Genomic DNA, 15,917 nt, shown 5'->3' with positions numbered 1-15,917 from the left:
CTTCCTCACCTCAGTTACCACCAGTAGTTCAGGCCAAAAATCTTGAAGTCATACTTGACTTTTTTCTCTCAAAATTCACTCCATCAGCAAATCCTCCATTTTACTTCAAAATATATCCCTGTGGTAGGCAGTCTCTAGGATGGCCTCCATGACCACAGCCTCTGGGTATACATACCCTGTGTAATCCTCTATGGATAACAGAAAATATATATACTGGTCTCTGTACCCAACTCCTGGCACAAAGCTCCTGAGACTTTTGTAACTTCCTAATGATAACACTAGGAGCATCTATTGTTTTAATATGTCTTTTTTTTTTTTTTTAAGATTTTATTTTTTTGGCACTTGGGTGGCTCAGTTCGTTAAGTGTCTGACTTCGGTTCAGGTCATGACCTCTCTGTTTGTGAGTTCGAGCCCTGCATCAGGCTCTCTGCTGTCAGCATAGGGCCCACTTTGGATGCTTTGTCTCCCTCTCTCTGCCCCTGCCCCTCTGCCTTGCACATGCTCTCTCTCTAACATAAATATTAAAAAAATATTTTTTTAAAGATTTTATTTTTTAAGTAATCTCCACACCTAACATGGGGCTGGAACCCACGACCCTGAAGTCAAGAATCACACATTCCACCGACTGAGCCAGCCAGGCGCCCCTTAATATCTGTCTTTGATCTGACCCTGACACAGGGCTCCCAACACTCTCATAAATTCCTGAGTAATAAGAGCAGTAGGAGCATCTCTTGTTCTAATGAGGTGACTCTAGATAGGCTTCAAGATGGTCCTGGATGAGGGTAGTCACCAGGAAGACCAAGCCATGATCAAAAGCTTGGAATTTCCAGCTTCACCCCCTAACCTCCTGACCAATCTATAGCTGGCTGCTCAGAAGCGTTGGGCTTGTGTGTGGCATCAGAGGAAGAGGTAGAGGGGGCAGTCTTGTGGGACTGAAACCTTACCTGTTGTGGGATCTGACACTATCTCCAGACAGTGTCAAAAATGAGTTAAACTGTAGGACACCCAGCTGCTGTCAGAGACTTTCTTGTTGTTGTGGGTGGGGGGGGAATCCCTACACATTTGGTAACCGCAAGTGTCAGAAGTGAAGTGTCTAGTATGTAAAGGAGACTCACAAGAGAAACACACAGCAGGGAAGAGTTTTTCCCTACTAGGGAAGAAAGGAACTGAGGTTTTTTTCCCTCACTTTCATCCACTTTCCATGAGTATGGGCTGTATTTACTGACTCATTTCTAATAAAAAGAACGCAGCATTAAGTGTAGGATGCTACTTCTGAGATTAGGTTTTAAAAGACTGGCCTAATGTAACACCATGTTAACTATACTTCCAAAAAAAAAAAAAAAAAAAGGAAAAATACACACGCACACACGCACACAATTGTGGCTTCCATCTCAGGTGTTCTCTTCACTTGCTCTTAAGAAGCCAGCTGCCACAAGAGATGGCCTTGTGGAGAGGCCCACATGAGTGAGCGCGGAAGCAAATCTCTGAAGTCTGTCTACAGCCACGTGAATGAATTTGGCTATGGAGAGGACTGCAGCCTCAAACGATATCTCGAGGGCAGCCTCGTGAAAGACCCTAAACCAGAGGCATCTAGCTAAGTTGCATTCAATTCCTTACCCACAGAAATCATGAGAGATACTGTTTATTGTTTTAAGCTAAATTTAAGATAAAATGGGTAACTGGTACAGTCCCCAAACTCACAACTCGCAGCACTAGCACGTTAGTCCAGCAATCAGCCTGCTCCAACACTGCCCCCCCTTCCTTATTCTTCACGGCAATGACACAGATCCTTTAAAAATGTAAATCACAGGGGGCTCTTGGGTGGCTCAGTCGGTTAAGTGTCTGACTTCGGCTCAGGTCACAATCACCCGGTTCATGGGTTTGAGCCCTGTGTCGGGCTCTGTGTTGACAGCTCAGAGCCTAGAGCCTGCTTCGGATTCTGAGTCTCCCTTTCTCTGCTCCTTCCCCACTCATGCTTTGTCTCTCTCTCTCAAAAATAAAATAAAATGGTCAACAGACACACAAAAAGATGCCCAACATCATTAATCATCAGGAAAATGCAAATCAAAACCAAATGAGATATCATCTTAGAGCTGTCAGAATGGCTAGCAACAAAAAGATGAGAAATAACAAGTGTTAGCGAGGATATGGAGAAAAAGGAACTCTTGTGCACTGTTGGTAGAAATAAAATTGGTACAACTACAGTGGAAAACAGTATGGAGCTTCCTCAAAAAATTAAAAATTAAATTACCATATGATCCAGTAATTCCACTACTGGATACTCACCCGACAAAAACAAAAACACTAATTGAAAAAGATATATGCACCCCTACGTTAAGTGCAGCATCATTTACAATAGCCAAGACATGGAAGCAACTCAAGTGCCCATCCAAAGATGAATGGACAAAAAAGATGTGGTGTACAAATGCAGCAGAATATTACTCGGTCATAAAAAAAGGAATGTGATCTTACCATCTGTACAACAGATGGGACGGACCCAGAGGGTATTATGTTCAGCAAAATAAGTCAGACTGGAAAAGACAAATACCATATGATTTCACATATAAGTAACTAAAATATACAAAACATACAAAAAACAAAACAAACAAAAAGCAGAAATGGACCCAAAAATACAGAGAACAAACTGACGGTTGCCAGAGAGTATGGGGGTAGGGCAATAAGCGATATAGGTGAAGAAGAGCAGGAAAATAAGTTAAGTCAGTAAATAAATAAACAAATGGAACAAGCATAGTAATGAATTGTAACTCATTGGTTATAACAGGAGTTCATACTGATACAATAAATGAGTAGACTGAAAGTTTGATGAGTAATGGGATACTTAAATAACTTCAAAGTACCTCTACATAAAATGCTAATTAATTGCAAAGGGAAAACTTTAGAAAGGAGAAACTTCGCAGATATACCCTATTCAAGCGAGAAGATACCATCAGTAATGGGACTAATGAAAATAGGGTGCCACCTAATGGGACACTGCTTCTGTGAAATTTCTGCCAAAGACATAGTCTGAATCTAGTCATGAGAAAACACTTGACAAACCCACACTGAAGGACTTTCTACAATATAACTGGCCTGTAGGGGCGCCTGGGTGGCTCAGTTGGTTAAGCGTCCAACTTCGGCTCAGGTCACAATCTCAGGGTTCGTAAGTTCCAGCCCTGCATCGGGCTTTGTGCTGACAGCTCAGAGCCTGGAGCCTGCTTCGGATTCTGTGTCTCCCTCTCTCTCTGCTCCTCCCCCACTCATGCTCTGTCTCTCTCTCTCTCTCTCCTTCAAAAATAAATAAAAACATTAAAAAAATAATAACTGGCCTGTAACTTTCAAAAGTGTGAAGGTCATGAAAATTAAGGAAAAGTTAAAGAGACTAGAGAGAAATGTGCTCCACATGAAATGCACAATTAGACCCTCTGGCTATAAAAGACATTTGTTGGCACAACTGATGAAAACTAAATGGAATCTGAAGATGATATGACTCTTAATTTCCCGACTTTGACGGTTAAATTGTGGTTACATAGGAGAATATCCTTGTTTGTAGGAATTACACACTGGAGTATTCAGGACATCCTTTGGGAACTTACTTTGAAATGATTCATATACTTCCAACTCTTCAGGAAGTTTAGGCTTGTTCCTAATTTAAAAAAAAAATTATAAAACAGATCACATCCTACTTTACCTTCCAGTGACTTTCAAAGAAATTTAGGGAAAAAAAGCCAAAAAAGCATGGCTTACCACATGTACATGATCCAGGCCCTAGCTATTTCTCCTAGTTACCTAAAATCTTCCCTGTGGTCATTCCATTCCAGCCAAACTGGCCACACTGCTGTTCTTTCAATACATGCAAATATATCTCAACAGACAGGCTTTTGCACTGTGGTTTCTACTGCCTGGAGCTCTTTGTCCCCTTCCCTGGTTTGCTCCCTCCCCTCTTCAAATGTCATTTCCTCAAGGAAGCCTTTTCTAACTTCCAGAGAAGACAGCCCCTCCATTACTCTTTATCTTTTTATGAATGCCAGCTTCATATTATCTTCCTTGCATTTACCATTACCTAAAATATAGAATACATTTGTTCTTCTGTCTCCATTCAATGAGAGCAAGAACTCTCATTATTTACTATTGTATTCCCAGTGTCTATAACAGTTCTAGGCATCTGGTAGGCATGCAATAGTTATTTGAACGTCACCTGGGTGGCTCCGTTGGTTGAGCATCCAAATGCAGCTCAGGTCATGACCTCACGGTTCGTAAGTTCAAGCCTCGGGTCGGGCTCTGTGCTGACAGCTCAGAGCGTGGAGCCTGATTTGGAGTTTGTGTCTCCCATTCTTTCTGCCTCTCCCCTGCTCACACACTCTCTCTCTCTCCCTCTCTCAAAAATAAGTAAACATTAAAAACCAACCAAACAAAAATAGTTATTTGAATAACAATGATAAACTGTTTGCTATTCGCTACTTTGTATATAATACCTGTCTCTCTAATTAAAACTGAACCGGGGCACCCTGGGAGGCTCAGTCAGTTAGGCTCCAACTTTGGCTCAGGTCATGATCTCATGGTTGGTGAGAGCCCACATTGGGCTCTCTGCTGTCAGCATAGAGCCTGCTTCAGATCCTCTGTCCCCCTCTCTTTCTGCCCGTCCCCTGCTTGTGCTATTTCTCTTTCAAAAATAAACAAACATTAAAAATTAAAAAAAAAAAAAAAATCAACCCAACTACAAATTTACTCATGGATCAAATCAAAGGTAAGACTCCACAAATTTAGAATTCCACAATGTATTACACTTAGCAAAGAGGGGGTCTTCTTGAGAAACAAACAGCTAAACTTGTCCGACAACACTTCTCCCTACATCATAAGCCTTTAAGCTTCCCTTATAAACAAGGGTCATCAAAGGTACTCAGGCATTAGGAGGCTGCTCTCCACAAAGAAATTCAGCTTTATATCCTCAATTGTCCTCAGGCACCTGCTGGAATGATGTTATGTTCTACAGCTTTCTACCTCTTTTTCGTGTGATCTCAGATCATATAAAAGAACTTGCTTGGCAGAATAGTACTTTTATCTTTTCATAGTTTTTACCATGTTATCATTTCAAATATGTTTCATCACATAATTTAAATCAGTTCCCTCCCGCACCTCCCCTCACATTCTCCCAAAATATAGACCATGAGCGCTGAGTAAAGATGAGTGCTTTGAAGGAAATAGATCTCAATCTGAGATCTGAAAGAGATAGCCACAGGTCTTCTGCATCCTCCTAGGACCAATTCCACCCCAAAACAATCAACCAAACAAATAACTTGGACACCTTACCTCCTAAAGCCAAATTCCACTTTTGAGTCCTGGGTCTCAAATAGTGCCCCTAACATATAAAATGCCCCTCAGTGAAAGTAGACAGCTCTTGATCTAAAATCACAGTCCCTTGGATCTTAAAAGAATGATACGCTATGGTAACATGTAATATCACTGCTGCTTTCTCACAATCACAGCCAATGAGTATAAAGACAATTCATTACAAGCATACCTTGGAGATATTGCAGGCTTGGTTCCAAACTAACACAATAAAGTAAATATTGCAATAAAACAAGTCAAATGAATTTTTGTTTTCCAGTGCATATAAAAGTTATGTTTATACTACACTATAGTCTATTAAGTGTACAACAGTAGTATATCTAAAAAAAAAACACAACATATGCCTTGATTAAAAAATACTTTATTGCTTGCTGAAAATACTAACCATCATCTGAGCTTTTAGGGAGTTTTTAATTTTTTGGCTCATGGAGGGTTCTTGCCTTGAAGTTGATGGCTGCTGACTGACCAGAGTGGTGGGGTGACAGTGGTGATTTCTTAAAATAAGACAACAATGAAGTTTATCACACTGATCCACTCTTCCTTCTCATTAAGGATTTCTCTGTAGCCATGTAATGCTATTTGATAGCCTTTACAACACAGTAAAACTTCTTTCAAAATTGGAGTCAATCCTCTCAAGCCTGCCACTACCGTATCAACTAAGTTTATATTATATTCTAAATCCTTTGTCATTTCAACAATCTTCACAGTATCTCTGCCAGGAGTAGATTCTAGATCAACAAACCACTTTCTTTGCTCATCCATGAGAAGGAACTCCTCATCCATTCAAGTTTGATCATAAAACTGCAACAATTCAGTCACGTCTTCAGGCTCCACTTCTCATTCTCTTGCAATTTCTACATTTACTTCCATAATTACTTTATCCACTGAAGTGATAAACCCCTCAAAATCATCCATGATCAATGGGTTGGAATCAACTTCTTCTAAACTCCTGTTAATGATGGTATTTTGACCTCTTCCCATGAAATCACAAATGTTTTTAATGGCATCTAGAATGATTGAATCCTTTTGAGAAGATTTTCCATTTACTTTGCCCAGATCCAGCAGAGGCAGCTATAGCCTTATGCAAGGTCTCTCTTAAATAATACTTGAAAATCAAAATTACTCCTTCATCTGTGGGCTAAAGATATTGTGTTAGCAGGTATGAAACATGAATCTCACTGTACATCTCCATCAGAGCTGCTGGGTAACCAGGTGCATTGACAATGAACACTAATATTTTGAAAGGAATCTTTTTTTCTGAGCAGTAGGTCCCAACAGCAGGCTTAAAATATCCAGTAAACCATGCTGTAAACAGATGTGTGGTCACTCAGGCTTTGTTGTTCCATTGGTAGAGCATAAGATTTAGCATAATTCTTAAGGGCCATGGGATTTTCTGAAAAGTGAATGAATATAGGCCTCAACTGAAAATCACCGGCTGCATTAGCCCCTAACAAGAGAGTCAGCCTGTCCTTTGAAGCTCTGAAGCCAGGCACGGACTTTTCTCTAGCTATGAAAGTCCTAGATGGCATCTTCTTCCAATAGAGTGCTGTTTCGTCTACATTGAAAATCTGTTGTTTAGTGTAGCCACCTTCACTAATTATCTTCACTAGATCTTCTGAATAACTTGCTGCAACTTTCATATCAGCACTTGCTGCTTTACCTTGCACTCTTGTTATGGAAACAGTGTTTTTCCTTAAACTTTATGAACCAAACTCTGCTAGCTTCACTTTTCTTTTGCAGCTTCCTCACCTCTCAGCCTTCACAGAATTGAAGAGGTAGGGATTTGCTCTAGACTAAGCTTTGGCTTAGGAAATGCTGTGGTTGGTTTGATCTTCTGTCCAGAACACAAAAATTTACTCCGTATCAGCAATAAGGCTGTTTCACTTTCTCATCATTCTTGTGTTCACTGGAGTAGCACTTTTAACTTCCTTCAAGAACTTTTCTTTTGCATTCACAACGTGGCTAACTGTTTGACACAAGAGGCCTAGCATTCAGCCTATCTTGGCTTTCAACATGCCTTCCTCACTAAGCTTTATCACTTTTAGCTTTTGATTTAAAGTGACAGGGGCGCCTGGGTGGCTCAGTCGGTTAAGCGTCCGACTTCAGCTCAGGTCACGATCTCGCGGTCCGTGGGTTCGTGCCCCGCGTCGGGCTCTGGGCTGATGGCTCAGAGCCTGGAGCCTGCTTCTGATTCTGCGTCTCCCTCTCTCTCTGCCCCTCCCCTGTTCATGCTCTGTCTCTCTCTGTCTCAAAAATAAATAAACGTTAAAAAAAAATTAAAAAAAAAAAAAAAAGTGACAGATGTGTGCTCACTTCAGCAGCACATGTAATAAAGTGACAGATGTGCAACTCTTCCTTTCTCTTGAACACTCAAAGGCCTTTGAAGGGTTATTGATTGGCCTAATTTCAATATTGTGTTTCAGGGAACAGGGAGGCCTGGGGAGAGGAAGACAGGGGAATGGCCAGTTGGTGGAGCAGTCTGAACATAACATTTACTAAGGTCACCATCTTATATAGGTGTGGTTCATGGCACCCCAAAAGAATTACAACAGTAAGCTCAAAGATCACTTGATTACGGGTCACCATAACAAACATAACAACAATGAAAAGTTTGAAATATTGTGAGAATTACCAAAATGTGATACACAGACACAATGTGAGCATATGGTGTTGGAAAAATGGCACCGACAGACTTGCTCATGGCAGGGTTGCCTCAAACCTTCAATTTGTAAAAAACTTCTCTGATTTGTGCAGCACAGTAAAGCAAAGCATAATGAAACTAGGTATGTCTGCATCGTGGCCTTCAAACTACATCACTGATATAGGTCAATGCTCCTAATTTGTCCAAGTAGTAGAAGCTGAGAACTGGTTGTAGGTGAAATGTGATATATGTGCTTAATTCACAATATATATATTTTTAAAATTTACTTAAATTCAAGTTAGTTAACAACACAGTGCAGTACTGGTTTCAGTAGTTCACAATATATTCTTAAAAAACCGTTCTGTTCAATCAAGTAGCCTATTAATTTAAGTACAATAAAAACTTTAATTCGGTCACATTAGCTAAATTTCACAGTGTCCTGGGCCAGATGTGACTAGTGGCTACCTTATTGGACAGCACAAACATATAATATTTCTATGATCATGAAAAGTTCTACTGGATAGTGCCATATTTAGGGTGACAAATATTTTAAATTATCATTTAAAAAACAAGAAATCTCACCATTGAAATACACATTTCCACTTTCTCTTGAAAAATGCTATCTAGAAACCGTTGACCAAATTCTCAGCTGATGGAACCAGGGAGTGATGAATAGCACTGCTGCCCTCTTTGATGGAATGTGTGCTTTTCAGTCCTTTACAGTCCCCACTACTCCCTACTGTCTCACACTGTACTTCATTAACTTATGTTATATGCCTGGATTTCTAATCGAGTCTTTATAATACCCTTGAGATTATTCCAGTTCCTACACAACAGAGCCTCAAGCAGTTTCTGATGATCAAGTTCAATTAAATAAAATGTCACAGGTAACCTAATACACTTATTTCTAGTTTTCTGGTGAAATTTTCTAGACAAACTATAACAGATACCTAGAGTTTAATTATGTATCAAACAAGTGGTATTATTTTAGCAATCTATGAAACAGACAGAAGTACTTTGCTTTGAAATATTTTACACAAAATTTGATAATCCACGTAAGACCATTTAGAATTTCATTTCTAAACAGATATATTATAAAATTACTTTTTAGAGACCTAAGGAATTTGAGGGCTCTCATTTTACAGATGAAAAAACTAAGCCCCAGAGAGGTTAAGGAACTTGCTTAAAGTCCAATTGCCAAATATTCAGAGTCAGAATTCGTTTTGCTTTTCCCTTCACCCATAGCCACGTGATAATGTGGCATACTGTTTTTCCCCAAAGACAGCCACACCATCATATACGCCAACGTGTAATGTGATGTTGACATGCCTCCATTAAGACACAGGGTTTATGTTCTCTTTCATTAAGCTTGGGCAGAGTTTTCAAACTGCCTCAACCAACGGAATGCAGAAACAATACAGGATAATTTCCAAGACTAAGTCAGTTAAGGCCACATGGCTTTCTGCCTGGTGCTTTCTCTTACAGCCTGAATGTTCTCTTACTTGCCTGAAGCAGTGCAGGCCACCGGAGGGTGTACCAGCCCAAAGCCCCAGCTGTGCTCCCTGGTGACATCCAGCACCCGCTGCCAGATACCAAATGAACAAGTCTTCAGATGATTCTGGTATCCAGCCTTTGAGTCTCCGACCTGACATTCTAGAGCCGAGATAAGCTAGTCTGACTATGACTTGCCTAAACTCCTGACCCATAAGAACTGAGAAATAAATGCTTGTTGTTTTAAGACCCTAACTTTTAGGGTTATTTGTTACAGTCACCGTAACTAGGACAGACGCTTTCAGATCACTGACTGTTTTACAAACAGATATTCAATAAATATTTGTGTAATTGCCAAGCCAAATAAAATAACATGTTGACTTAGCTTACCATTCAGGGGGGACCATGCTTCCATCCACATCCCAAAACGTGTTCTTGCCATTCATTTCAGTTGTATATATAACCCATCGGTGACGACCTGAGTGGAAAGATCAACATTTGTAAAGATGTGAGGAAATAAACACAACCTTAAAAAAAAAAAAAAAGTATAATTCTATATCAAAGAAGACTTTTTTTTTTTTTAATAAGAGACTTTTATGTGCTTTCACATAAAAGAAACGTTAAAGGAATAGCACCCCGGGTATATCAGTGAGGACAAGCCTCAGGAAGTGTATCGCGAGCTTTCATCAATAGCCCGGCAGCTGCCAGAGCAAAATCCCTACACTGGGACTCAGCCTCACTCTATGGGTGGGACTCAGGCATTTCCCACAGTGGAGAACTCTTGCTTCTCCCCCTGTACCGCTGCCAAGGGAGAAAGTAAAGGAATGTGTTTCCAACTGTTAAGGGTATTCAGGAAATAAACTGTTCTTCCTGAGACTGGGGCAGGAGAAATGTATTCACAGCAATCATACTTGAATTATATGTTTCCATATAAATATTTTTAAATGACCACCAGAGATCCTCTTGGAAACTGGTGATCACACATAATAAGCAAACATTATAAATGATGGTTAGATAAATAGGATAGCTCCTGTCACCAAAACAGTATGGCTGCATTTTTTTATTTAACATATTTCTGTGAAATAGTTGGGGATCTAACTACAATTTACACAACTGTTTCTTGGAGCACCTTGGTGGTTCAGTCAGTTAAGAGTCTGACTCTTAATTTTGGCTCAGGTCATGATTTCATGGTTAGTAAGTTCAAGCCTCACACTGGGCTCTGCACTGACAGCATGGAGCCTGCTTGGGATTCTGTCTCCCTCTCTCTGCCTCTCTCCTGTGTGCTATCCCTCTCTCAAAATAAATTTCAAAAATAAACTTTAAATAAATAAATAAATAAATAACTATTTCTATTGGGTCCTTAAGTTGAGCATCAACCTGGATTCTAATCAATACTCTGTCACTTATTATTAATGAGTTTTAGGCAAATTTTATGAGCCTCAGTTTTTTTACCTATCAAAAGTGGATGAATACAGGGCAGTTGGCTGGCTTAGTCAGTACAGCATGAGACTCTTGAACTCAGAGTTGTGAGTTTGAGCCCCATGATGGGCACAGAGCTTACCTTAAAAAAAAAAAAAAAAAAAAAAAAAAAAAAGTGGGAGGGTGCTGCCTGGCTGGCTGAGTTGGTAGAGCATGGGACTCTTGATCTCAGGGTTTTAAGTTCAAGATCCTCACTGGATGTAGAGGTTATTGAAAAATAAAATCTTTAGGAGCAACCGGGTGGCTCAGTTGCTTAAGCGTCCAACTCTTGGTTTCAGCTCAAGTCATGATCTCATCATGGTTCACGGGTTTGAGCCCTGAGTCCAGCTCTGTGCTGACAGGGCACAGCCTGCTTGGGATTCTCTCTCTCCCTCTCTCTCTCTGCCTGCCCATCCTCTGCTTGAATAAATAAAAAACATTAAAAAAATCTTTAAGAAAATGTTTTTAAAAAAAATCTTAAAAAACAAAAGTAGATGATTATACTTACATCTTAAGGTTGCTATGAAAATTAAATATCACACAGACACCTAGTTTAGCATTGGGCAAAAAAGCGCATAATATTAATTCCTTCCACCCCTCCCTTATTGCCCCTAACCCCACAAATAGAAAATACTGAATTCATCCCTATAATGGGTTTTAAGGCAATAAACAAAAAGCAATCTGCATTTACTTTACAGAATTTTCCTGGGTAAATACATAATCAACAAACATCAAGGAATGCTATTTAAATATGACCTTCTCAGGGCGCCTGGGTGGCTCAGTCAGTTAAGTGTCCAGCTTCAGCTCAGGTCATGATCTCAGTTTGTCAGTTCAAGCCCCCAATCTGGCTCTCTGCTGTCAGCGCAGAGCCCACTTCTATCCCCCTCTCTGCCCCTTTCCAGATCATGCTTGTGCACATGCTCTCTCTCTCTCTCAAAAATAAATAAACATTTTAAAAAGATAAAAATAGGGGCACCTGGGTGGCTCAGTTGGTTAGGCGTCCGACTTTGGCTCAGGTCACGGTCTCACGGCTCATGAGTTCAGACCCCGCGTCAGGCTCTATACTGACAGCTCAGAGCCTGGAACCTGCTTCAGATTCTGGGTCTCCCTCTCTCTGCCCCTCCCCACTCATGCTCTGTCTGTCTCTCTCGCAAAAATAAATAAACATGAAAACAAAAGTCTTGTTAAAAAAGATCAAAATAAATGTGACCTTATCTATTAAAGGAAATACAGATTTCAAGTGCAACTAAGAGCCTCTGGAGCCCATGCCTTTGAGGGCGCTCCTCTGGCATGCCTGAGCCTCTCCCGGCAGCCACTAGGTTGCTTCTACACCATCCTGGAGCCTTCTCCCAAGCCCTGGATCAAATGGAAACAATAGAGCTTTCTGCAGAAAAAAATAAAATTTCAAGATTTGCTTCTTCCATTAGAGAAATCAATTTTGAGAATAAGTAACTAATAGTAAAGTGTAATCCAACGAGGCAGGGGAATGGGAATGTGAAGGCACATGGAGAAACCTTGGAAAAGATTTCACAGTTAGGCCATGATGACAGAGAAGAGCCTTAACAATCTCACAATATATACATCAAAATTTTAAATGTGCATACTCAGACTCAGCAATTCCACTCCTAGGAATTTATTCTTGGAATATTTAAACAAATGAATGTGGATGTAGTTACCAGCAAGTCACTGCAGCATTGTTTCTAATAGCAAAAGGTTGAAGGCAATCAATCTAAATGTCTATCAATAGTGAAGTGTTTGAAAAAATAATGGTTCTTCCATACAGTTGAGAATTGTGTTGCTGTTAAAATGAATGTTGCTGGGCGTCTGTCTGGGTGGCTCAGTCGGTTGAGCACTGGACTTTGGCTCAGGTCATGATCTCACAATCTGTGAGTTCAAGCCCAGCGTCGGGCTTTGCCCTGACAGTGAGGAGCCTGTTTGGAACTCTCTGTCCCAATCTCTCTCCACCCCTCCCCTACTCACTCTCTCTCTCAAACAAAAACCAACATAAAAAAAAAAAAAAAAAAAAAGAATGTTAAATTTTTTTTTTAAATGAAAAAACACAAACAAATATCCAAAGAATGCCGTAGATACATCCAACTTAGTAATATGGAGAAATGGGCCATTATTTTTAAGTAAAAATATTTCTGTTTACACACAACATACATAATCCCATGAAATTAAAAAGAAAGTGTATGTTGGTTTATACACTCATTAAAGAAGCTCCTAGTATATTATAGGAATTTCTATATTATAGAAAACAGAGTCAAATCCAGTCTCAATCTCACTCCCATTATTTATATCAAAAAGTATTGTACTCACCAAAAAATTGCTTGTTGTCCTCATAGTATTTGTTTCCATATTTGTCTTCCCCCACTAATGTACCAACCCTCACATCATTTGCCCTGTTAATATCAAAAGAAAACATATTTTAGAATGATTCTTTGTTCAAAACACAAAATACAGTGAGTATAACAACTTTCAGTCGGTCAAGGCTGCTGCACCAACGAGAAAAATGAAGAAATCTGGGGATGGTAGCTGTTGTTCACTTCTAGCCTTCATCTCCAGGATTAAGCCACCCACTGTTGAAGAATCAAGCTTTCAGGTAAGAGCTCTAGAATCCCTACTCATGTGGCCCCCAGCACCACGTAGACAGGTAAGACAGATCAAAAAAGACAGATAGACTCAACCGATATGCTTAAATTACACTAAATATACAGACGCAATATCTTCAAGTTACAAGACTACTTTTATCTATTATCCCTACTAGACCTTCAGGACTGGAGTTAGCAAAAACCCTCAGGAAATCAGGAGGCCAAAGTATTTCATCTGAAAATGATTCGAATGTCTCCAGTCTTTCATTCGATTGTGGGTCTCCAATTCGGTTTCCGCGAACAATGTTGCTCCCCCAATTCAAACAGTGTGAGGACTAGCAGGGACCATTATGATCTTAACTGCATAGAGGAAACTGAAGGCCAGCGAAGGGAAAAACTTTCCCAAGGTCACACTGAATACTGGACAAAGCTCACTCCTCTCCAGGAAGCCGGCCGGGCAGCCCACACGCCCTCGACTCTTACAGCTCGGTCTCTAAACCTGGTTTTGATCTTGTCTCAAGGAGACAGCTCCCTCCCCCCCCCCCCGCCCCCCAACACACACTTCGTCTTGGGGAAGCCGGGTAGAGACTGGGTGGATTGTCCTTGACAAAAATTGCGAATTCTCCAAGAGGACCCAAGCCCAGGACTCTTTCCAAGAAACCAGCTAACTCAAGTCCAGTCCCGGAGGCCAAGAGCATGGCTCTGGCCACCCACCTGAAGAAAACTCGTAGATAGCCGCGGAGGCCACCGTGGCCGCTGAGCTGCTGCAGCCCGCGTTTCAGGACCTGCAGGAACTCCATCTTGTCCCGTAGGACCAGCCCCCCGGGTGCTACGCTCAAAGTGCACCGGGAGGAAGCGAACACTGCAGCACTGTACGGACCACAAAAAATTCCGACTCGCGCACGCGCGCGAGATACGCAGAGATGGTTCTACGCATGTGCGGGGTTGGCGCCCCTCTGCGCGATCACTTTACGGTTTTCGGAAAAACGCTCGGCCAGTTTCCCCGGGAAGCAAAGGCGCGATGAATTTTGAACAGCCGTGTGGGTCTTTATTTAGAGCGCGGGGCAGCTGGTGGTGAGCTCATGTAGACTAGGCTTCCGCAGATGGAGGTTCTTTCTATGGGACCTCAGTTTCCTCATCTAAAAGGATTGGCTCAGGCTACTTCAGAAATTCTAGCGCAAAGATTCTTAATTTTTTTAAATGTTTATTTATTTTTGACACAGAGAGAGACAGAGCATGAACGGGGGAGGGGCAGAGAGAGAGGGAGACACAGAATCCTAAGCAGGCTCCAGGCTCTGAGCTGTCAGCACAAAGCCCGACGCGGGGCTCGAACCTACAGACTGAGATCAAGACCTAAGCCGAAGTCGGGCGCTCAACCGACTGAGCCACCCAGGCGCCCCATCTAGCGCCAAGATTCTTTAGAAACAAAATACCAATAAAGAATTCAATATTGAGCACAAATGATATTGAGTACATTCAATACTAAGTACATATACTAGCGTTGTGTCGTTGTGTAAGCAGGGGAGCGAGGAGAAGGTATAGAAAAGTATAAGGTTAAATCTGCTCTTAAGAATTTAGTTGAAAAGTTAAAATTCAAAACTTAAACACTTAAAATATATTAGAAAACTAAATCGTGCATGAGACTTAAAATTGTTAAATAATAAAGAAGGATATTTAATGAATATTATTTATAATTTTCCAGTGGCGATTTTATGATTTTACATAATATGCTTTTAAACCTGTATTCCCATCAATTAACATTCTCCTTGATTCTCAGCTATTTGAGATGAGAAGTTTAGTACATGGGCACTTCCTTCACCTCTTCTCATTCTTTCCTCTTCCAGAATCTAGTCTGCCATATCATTTCTTTAAAAAGGTCAAGGTTTGTAAGATTTACATTCAAATCTGTAACTACAAGCTTTCATAATTGTCTATAAGAATTAAAAAATTGAAACAATACTATTTCTTGAAAGGACCAAGTAACATGAGTAGACCCAGAGAAGGGATTTAATTATATGCTATTAAATCTTTAACCTCAAAGCAGAAACTTCCAAATATCAGGATCAGATTTTTTTAGATTCCATCAATTCCTCAAAATCATGTCACATTTGAATTTGTTCAACTGTGACTTTTCATGCACTTTTTTGTTTTCAGAAAAATTCCATGTGATACATTTCTATATACCTATGAGCTTTTTAAAAAACAATCATGGCCAGTTGGGGGGGTTGGAACCATAACCATCTGGGTGCACCTGGGTGGCTGTTGAGGGTGGGACTTCAGCTCAGGTCACCATCTCACAGTTAATGAGTTAGAGCCTACATCGGGCTTGATGCTGTCAGTGCAGAACCCACTTCAGATCCTCTGTCCCCCTCTCTGCACCTCCTCCACTC

At 40.7% G+C, this 15,917-nt stretch overlaps 1 protein-coding gene and 1 long non-coding RNA gene across 3 annotated transcripts in view; one reads left to right on the top strand and one right to left on the bottom strand.

Moving 5' to 3' along the window:
• NDUFA12 (NADH:ubiquinone oxidoreductase subunit A12) overlaps nucleotides 1-14,413 on the bottom strand; it is a 29,553-nt gene extending 15,140 nt beyond the window's left edge. The window contains exons 1-4 of one of the 2 annotated variants that reach the window (XM_053895061.1): nucleotides 14,242-14,413; nucleotides 13,256-13,338; nucleotides 9,869-9,956; nucleotides 5,688-7,782 (exon numbers count right to left, since the gene is read on the bottom strand). In XM_053895061.1, the coding sequence (XP_053751036.1) occupies nucleotides 7,656-7,782; nucleotides 9,869-9,956; nucleotides 13,256-13,338; nucleotides 14,242-14,327 (384 nt within the window). In that variant the 5' untranslated portion in view covers nucleotides 14,328-14,413 and the 3' untranslated portion in view covers nucleotides 5,688-7,655. Of the gene's footprint in view, nucleotides 1-5,687; nucleotides 7,783-9,868; nucleotides 9,957-13,255; nucleotides 13,339-14,241 lie in introns of those variants that run through there. The other variant, XM_019446465.2, reaches the window with a different exon arrangement.
• LOC128774949 (uncharacterized) lies at nucleotides 14,348-15,209 on the top strand. The gene is made up of 2 exons (XR_008419508.1): nucleotides 14,348-14,601; nucleotides 14,751-15,209. It is a non-coding gene; the product is annotated as an uncharacterized LOC128774949 (long non-coding RNA).
• Nucleotides 15,210-15,917: the final 708 nt, after the last annotated feature.

The sequence above is a fragment of the Panthera pardus genome, unplaced genomic scaffold (genome assembly GCF_024362965.1).
Source record: "Panthera pardus isolate Hobbes unplaced genomic scaffold, ASM2436296v1 HiC_scaffold_6, whole genome shotgun sequence".
Classification (NCBI taxonomy): Eukaryota; Metazoa; Chordata; class Mammalia; order Carnivora; family Felidae; genus Panthera; species Panthera pardus.
This window is presented reverse-complemented; position numbering and strand designations above follow the sequence as displayed.